The sequence below is a fragment of the Puma concolor genome, chromosome A1 (genome assembly GCF_028749965.1).
Source record: "Puma concolor isolate L17-30 chromosome A1, mPumCon1.1.hap2, whole genome shotgun sequence".
Taxonomy (NCBI): Eukaryota; Metazoa; Chordata; class Mammalia; order Carnivora; family Felidae; genus Puma; species Puma concolor.
Window position 1 is genome coordinate 125,134,660 of NC_141667.1, and position 8,189 is coordinate 125,142,848.

The window sequence follows — 8,189 nt, forward strand, 5'->3', positions numbered from 1 at the left end:
GTTACAACTAGAATATGGAAGTTTTAAATAAAAAAACAAAGTCCTTTGATTCTTAACCCCAGAAGTCAAATTATTTTGAAATAAACGTGAGCAAAGCCTAAATTTCTTTTTGTTTTTTAATTAGACAACCTATTTCTACTCATGAGACAATTAACAATGTTGATAGTTGCCTAACTGCAAGAATGATGCCAAATACACACTTTGCATTCTTTTGCTAGAGTGTACCTGTTAGAAACAAATTTTTGTATTGTACTATAATGAAAACAACATACAGAAACATTTAATGCAGCCCTTGATGAAGATCTCTTTTATTAGGTAAGAAAAATACCATTTTAGGGTGCCTGGGTAGCTCAGCCAGTTAAGCGTCTAAGTCTTGGTTTCCACTCAGGTCATGATCTCACAGTTCTTGAGAGCAAGCCCAGCATCAGGTTCTGCACTGGCAGCAAGGAACCTGCTTGGGATTCTCCCTCTCCTTCTTTCTGCCCCTGCTCTCTTTCTTTCACAAAATAAGTAAACTTAAAAAAAAAAAAAATGTTTATAGTTTGTTACTTTATAAGAAACAATGAATAATGTTTCCTCTTAATATATTTTGTTTTTAAATAATTTACCTAACTGTGATATATGTATTTTAATTGATCTACACGGGACCATTTGTGAGGTCAATCTTAACCCAAGTGTGCAATGTTTCATGAACTCTTATTTGTATCCATCAATAATATTAGTTTGAAAATCATTCCAATAAAGTTGGGAGACACTAGATATGGAGGAAGGAAGAGACAGCAGTTTATCAGAAGCTAAGGAAAATGAGTGACAACAACGTTAACTGTTATAAAAATTAAATAAAAACTGAGGAGGGTGTCCACTGAATTTGGCAATTAAGTAATGACCAGTGACCTTACTAAGCAATCTCAGAATAGTGAATAGACTATTCTTTTAAGAATTTTGGCACTGAAATGCCAGAGATAAGAGGGAAAAAGAAGAGGAAAGAATTAACTGTAGTGGGGGAAGGGAGTTAAAAAGTTTTTTGTTGTCGTTTATTTTTGTTTAGGAACCTTGAATGCTGAGGGGACTCAAGAGAAGAGAAGAGAAGAGAAGAGGAAGAGGAAGAGGAAGAGGAAGAGGAAGAGGAAGAGGAAGAGGAAGAGGAGAGAAAACTAGTAGAGTAAATTACTAGAGAGCAAGGACCTGGCAGAAAGAATACGAAAGCAAAAGTTAGATTGTCAAAGGGGAAAGTATAGCTTCTCCAGACACAAGAAGGAAGAAGAGTGATGACCAAGGTCAATTTGGAGCAATGGCTGGCTAAAGTCAAGATTACATGAATCTGAATCCTGGCTTTTCTTACCATAACCACAGAATCATAGACAAGTTTGTTTACTTTTCCAAGTGTCTATTTTCCCATCTAACCTGGGGAGAACAGAATTCTCACAGGGGTGTTCAGAAGATTCAGTAATTATGAAACTGCATGAGTACTCTAAAGATGGTAGCTACAGGGTTTTGTTTTTGTTTTCAAAAGCCTCAAAGGAAATCTGAAAGAATTCATATATTTCTATTTTCTCTGTAGAATAGGTAATTGGGTCACCAACTAACATTAAAACAGTGTTGAAGGACATGAGACAGTGATTCTTAATCTTTTAGAGAATGAAAACCCATTTAACTCTGATGAAAGGTTGAAAGGTATATGGAGAACAGAATATCCGAACTTTGTGTAGTTTTAAGGGAGTTCATACACATCTCTTCAATAATAAAAAGAGATGCTAAGGCAAAGATCTGGTTCCAAGGCACAGTTTGAATACCCAACTGTTCGAACAAAAGAAAAAGACTGCATCCTTTGGATTTACATACCTAACAGATCCATAAGGGTACATAGTCTGCCAGAAAAGACACTGGACATACCCAAGAAACCCAGGTTCTTGATTCAGCTCTAGTAGTCACACGGCCTTTTCAGAGAGTAGCTCTGAGATGTGCTGCAGTTCTAACATTTTATGATTCTATTACGTGAAACGTCACCTGACTCTGGAGACAGATCAAATGGTACTTTATTTTCCTATGTCATAGTTAAATATGATTTTGAAGGTTAGCTTGGGAACCTAACCACCAAAACTTTATTTCTACAGAAATAAAAAAGTGTGCTCCTGCATTTCTGGGATGAGGCTGCAGAGGTTCCTGGCAGCATCAGGCATGAGTCAGGTATTCCTATCCTGGGAACCGCCTAGGATATTTTAGCAGCCCTCTCTCTGGACTAAAATATCTAGAATTGGACTTTGTCAAAACTTCCTCTTTGTCAGTCAGCAGTACAGTAATACACACTGAGAGTGTCTAAAGCAACCAAAATTAAGTTATCCTTCAAGGATGGCTGTTTAAATTACATTTAAATAGCAACCTGGAAGAGCCAAAGAAAATTTCTCAATCCAATGAAACTTTGTAAAGAAAGAATCATTTCCTAATGAAAAACTAAAAAAACTAAAACTAAATAAAGAAAGAATCTCTGCAGATTTCAAGAAACTTATTTTTTGGAGTAAGAAGGTGTATCTGCTTTCTAAGATAGATCTAATTCAAACAGCTATCTTCAATGAACCATTTATTAAGGTTACCAGTACTCCACAGAACAGTTTGATAATTTGTTTTGCCATTTTGACAAGAATTCACTTTACCCTTACCTCTGATAATACTGTGGTATCACGATTAAAATACAATATTTTAAAATTATTTAATTTAATACTGTTGCAGTGTTACAAAGATAAGAATCAATCCTTTTGTAATCTTCCAATCTCAAAACATTTTCAAAGTGTGTAGTCTATACAAAGATGATTCACAACATGAAACAGAGCAGAATGAGGTTAAGAGTAAGATACAAACAAACTTCTACTGTGGGAATCAATGCATGTACTAAATTGGCTTTCCCTATGACCTCACACATAACCATGTAAAAACCTCAGCAAAGAAGTTAATTAACAGTTCACACACACACACACACACACACAAACCTACTTAATCTTGCCCATCTACATAAAGCAAACTTTTGAAACTTTAAAAAAAGATAGCAACTATGGTTTAAATGATTCAATCCTTACACTCCTGACTGCTTACTGAACCTCAATCTTTTAATGTTAATTCATAAATTAAACTGGAGCCTACCAAACCTGTCAGAAGTATGTTTTGTTTTTAATTTGAATTGGCTGCCAAAATCTAGATTTGTGGCTTCCCTTTTAAAGGTGGGGGGGGGGGGGGGGCGGGGAGGAAGACCTGGCAACAGTGGGCCCACAGATCTTGGTAACAGCAACATTTGGAGAGAGCAGGGTAGCAGCTGCCCTCTTCTGATAGCATATGTAATTTCTAGTTCCCCTCAATTTTTTGCTCACTTTGGTTACCTGGTTGGCCTAGAACTATCAGAGTTTGAAATCTTTATTTTACTGAGGTTCCCCCCCACTTCCAGGAGTGATGTCTCTTGAGGGGTTTTAGAAGAAACTAGCTCTAAAAATCTTTATCATACGAACAGAATAAATCAAGTAATAATCCTGGCATTAAAGCCATGTATACCATATGTTAACTATAAATATCAGGATAACAGTAAAATGTACAAGGCACTATTACTGTTAAGAAAATAGTTTATATTATCCTAACTTTGGTCTGTCTTCAACTCCTCAAAGAATCAAGACATTGTCTTTTATCCTTCCCCAAAATAAAGAAATTAGTCCTGTATTTCAATATTATAGCACTCTAAGAGCACCCAAAAGTCTCCTGCATCTGTGTAACAAAAGAAGAAAAACAGGAAGTAAAAAAGGTCTGTGAGCAGCCAAAGAGACCACACAGTTCACAGAACACATGAAGCCCTCGTCACTCAGAGCCTACTGGATCTTATTTTAGACATAATTTTAATAAGCTCCGTGATCTGGTTTCCCAGCCCACAACAGATGAGATGCAGCCAACTGGAAAAGGGCTGGGGGTGGTGCTGCTAGAAGCAGACACTCAAAGCATCAAAATCAAAGCTAAATACCTATAAAGTCAGCAGCAAACCTCAGAACACAGTAGGCTAGGACCATTTGGTGTGGATACAACAAGCCCAGAGGGTCCCGATCCTTGCAAAGAACTATACTGGATGTTGATGATGACCCTTTTTGGTATACTCTATTAAAGCATAGGTCAAGAGACCCTAAAGTGTGTATCAAAATAAAGTCTATGAAGTCTATCAAAAGCTTTTGCCATAAACACACGGCATTTAAAGAACTGTCAATCTCACAGAACACTATTTCCTTCTGTCAAAGAAAGAAGATATTGAACTCCTAAAGATGCTACATGTCAAATGTATTTGCTTTCAGCAAAATTTTATTAGAACCTAGATGAAGTTCATGATATCTAAAGTCAACAGAGTATTAACACAGAACTTTTTTTTTTTTTTTTTAAGAAAATGATAACTGGGAAGGTTTAAGACCAAGATTAATTACATAAGCCAACTAAGTTTTTTCTGTATTCCACTGTAGTTACATTACTAGGGTCAAGAAGAAGATATGAAAACTGGTCTTATCCATACCTAGGTTAAGTCTGAACTCAACTTAAAACTGACATTACACAGGGGCACCTGGGTGGCTCAGTCAGTTAAGTGGTTGACTTCGGCTCAGGTCATGATGTCACAGTTTGAGGATTCGAGCCCCGTATTGGGGCTGTCAGCGAGGAGCCTGCCTGGGATTCCCTCTCTTTGCCCCCTGCATGCACGCGTGCTCTCTCTCTCTCTCAAAATAAATAAACTTTAAAAAATTGGTATTACAAAAAAAAATTGAAAAAGGAAATTTCCATTTGTTTTCACAATTTTATTGACTAGTATCCCAAAAACAAATTTTGTATTTCAAATCCCTGTCAGTCTCAGAAGTTAAGCATACTCTGGAAAGGGCTCTAGGTTATAAACCAGGAGGGTAAAAGGCTAACTGTGAGTTTTAAAAATTCAAAGTATCATTGCCTAAGCTTAATTTTCCTTATTAAAATTTTTATAAGAAAATATTTTAAAGAAAATCTAAAGAATACGTAGTAACTCAAAAAAACAAAAAACAAAAAAACCCACTAGCGGGGCAAGTATATTAAAAGATTAAAATACATGTTTTGAATGTTACTTTTTTTTCCTAAAAAACGTAACGCACATCAATTAACATAGACACTAAAGGATATATTTCTTGATCTGTAAGTTATCACACATACTTCTCTTCAGGTTTTAAAATAACAGCACGGTGCTGGGGCTGGGGCTGGGGCGGGGGGGATTAAAAAAATTATATACAGTTACAATCTCAAATTGGTACTTCCCAATTAGACTGTAGAAGAACTCAGCAACTCCTAAATGCCTTAAAAATACATACATATTTTTATGTGGATGACCATCCCTCCGCGTGCTTCAGCCCCTTAAAAAGTTCTTTAAGAAATTTCCCCTTAAGTTTCAAGCTCCTTTTAACACATAAGCGGCTTCATTTCAATACAAGGTTTACTCTGTCTAAAGTCTGCCCTTTTTTCATGTGTTAGAAGTCAAGTAAATCCAAACAAATTGGTAAGGCTCTAACCTAATTTACAGTAAGCACTAGGATTAATTTCACATTAAAGGTTTTTGACATGAATGAAATGAAGACCAAGTGCAAACAGGTATTTTAATTGTCCAACAGCCTGCATTTTCACTGAGTTTAGGGTAAGGTGAATATTGCTTCTCTTTCCCTTGCATCTCCATCCCATTCCTCCGATGGATAACCAATCTACTTGTAAGTGGCTAGCGGTTTAATAGAGCCTCTCCAAGTAACCAAGTGAAACACCAACAAAAATCAGAAGTACAATCGTACTTCACCACTTCTAGGAAAAAAAAACAACATGATAGGGGCACCAGGAGGTTACAATATTGGAGGGACCCTAAATTTTAAGCCAAGCCCATACTCTAGAAACTGTATAAGGAATACCTCCATACCAGTAACTAAATAACCTTTCATCGTAAAGGGCAAAGACATCCTTTCAAATGGAAAAATCTAGCAAAATTCCTTCCAAATTAAAAGAGTCTCCTTGAACATATTACCTAATTTAAGCGTTAAAATACATTTTATGAAGACACTGTACAAGGAAACTTTAATTTCTCCAGTGGTTTTCAACGTGCAAGTTTCTAGCTCTACCCTTGCAAATTTAACAGCTTTTCTATTAGATCCATTCCTGTAAAACTCAAGTGTAGTTTCTTACATTTGGCAACCTCAAAGAACAAAACGCTTCTCTACTTCCCTCCTCCATCAAGAGTCATGTTTTTGTTTTGTTTCTCCTTCTGAACTTCCTACTCTTAAGTTTCTGGACAAGTAGAGTGGACCGAAGTGTATGGCCACCAAGAAGTAAGTGAACTCAAGAAATACTTGTAGATCGGACAAAAAGGCTTCCTCTGTCTGCCTGGGACATGGGCTCCAAGCTCAGGCGGGTCGGTGGAAGAAGCTATAGCAGGTGGGCGGGTGTGGGCGGGAGGTGGGAGAACACAGGCAGTGATGGGGCAAGGAGCCCTTTCGACCTCTGTCAAAGGGGCAGCTCAACGCCCCAGCCCCAGCTCCCCCTCCCGGCATGGCCGGACAATGGCCCTCTAGCGCAGCAGTCCCAAGCCGGGCAGAGGCCCTGGGACTCCATACCACGCGGGGCCTAGAAAGGAGGCCAGGGAGGAACGCAGAGAGGGCCAGCGCACCTCCGGCCTAAGCTCGGACCGCGAGCCGGGCCTCTACCGGCGCCATCACTGGGAACAGGGTGGGAAGGGCGCCCGGCAGGACCATCGCCGGCAGCCGGGTCCGATGAGGCCGCGAGCCAGGCGGAGGCGACGGCGGGAAGTGCAGGCCGCAGCCTGCTCAGCTGTCCCGCCCAGCGGCCGGAACCCTCAGCCGACCTCCGGCCGCTTACCTTGTGGATTCTCTTCAGAGCCATCGTGGGAGGCGGGTGGCGGTGGCCCCCGGGGCGGGGACGGGGACAGGGGAGGGACGGGGAAGGGGCGAGGGGGCGCGAGGCCGCCTCGGTGATCGCGGCTCGGCTGGAGAAGATGGGCAGTTCGGGAGCGCGGGTTCGGCAGGATGGACTGAGGGCCGCGGCCCACTCGGCTCCTGAGCCTGCCGCAGCGGTCACCGCATCACCCGGCGGCGGCCCCTTTATGCGCTGCCGCCCGAGCCGCCGCCGCTACCGCCGCCGCCGCCGCCGCCGTAGCTGCCTCTTCCACCTAATCTCAGCGCCGCCTCCTCAGCCGCCGCGGATCCCTCCGCCGGGGTGCAAGAGCCCTAGCCTCGGGCTCGGCCGGCGCCGCTCGATCGGACAACCAGAGGGACTGCCTGCTGCAGGTGGACGGACGGACGCGCGGGCGGACGGGCGGGCGGCGCCGCCGGGGTGGGGCCGCCGGAGCGCGGGGTGGGCCCAGGCCGAGGGGCAGGTCGGGAGGCGCGGGGATTGGCGGGCTATGGGAAGGAGGGCCGGACCGCGCCGGCGGCGGAGGGATACGGGCCGCCCCTGTGAGTGTCTTACGCGCCGTCTCCTTCGCCGCCACGGCCGGCGAGAGGATGACGTCGCGAAGCGCAGGGAGGAAATCTCGCGAGATCTTGGCGCGGGTGGTACCTCCTTGCGCGCCGCAACCCTTGAGTCCCCTGCCTCGGGTACCCTCATGTGTGGAATCGAACATCCATGAACGTTTAAAAGCGAGTGTTTTCCAGGTCACTTGATCAGCGCCATAGCATAGACTGGCCCGGGAGGAGGTACTTAGGCCCATTGCAATGTTCTCGAAGGAGGAAGGGACTTGTCCAAGGTCACACAGCTTTATAGAGGCAAAGCTGTGATTTCCGTGAAGTGCAGGGTCTTGTCAGAGCGCTTTCTAGAAGCCTTGTAACATCCAGGGCACCTGCTGGGAATGTGTTTCTTTGAGCATTACTCGGGCAGCTGTGAGATGGCCTTTATGACCAGGCCCCCAAGAGGATGACAACTTGAATGTCCATTAGCCACAGACGTGTCACTTGTAGGAGAGGTACCCACACCTTGTTCTGCTTGGTGAATTGTTACAGACAAGCACTGCACCAGTTACCTCAGGAAAAACAAACAAAGAACCAAAAAACGTGCAGTGTATGCTCCAGTAGTTAAAACCAACCTTGTGGTTCAGATCACCATCAGGAGCAAGCCTAGAAAATCTATTCTGGAGTTGCTTTTTAGGAGGTAGAGACAAAAGCTAA

At 42.7% G+C, this 8,189-nt stretch overlaps 1 protein-coding gene across 1 annotated transcript in view; it reads right to left on the reverse strand.

Moving 5' to 3' along the window:
• UBE2D2 (ubiquitin conjugating enzyme E2 D2) overlaps window positions 1-7,355 on the reverse strand; it is a 56,639-nt gene extending 49,284 nt beyond the window's left edge. The window contains exon 1 of the mRNA XM_086702828.1: window positions 6,886-7,355. Coding sequence (XP_086558954.1) covers window positions 6,886-6,909 — 24 coding nt within the window. The 5' untranslated portion in view covers window positions 6,910-7,355. The remainder of the gene's footprint in view (window positions 1-6,885) is intronic.
• Window positions 7,356-8,189: the final 834 nt, after the last annotated feature.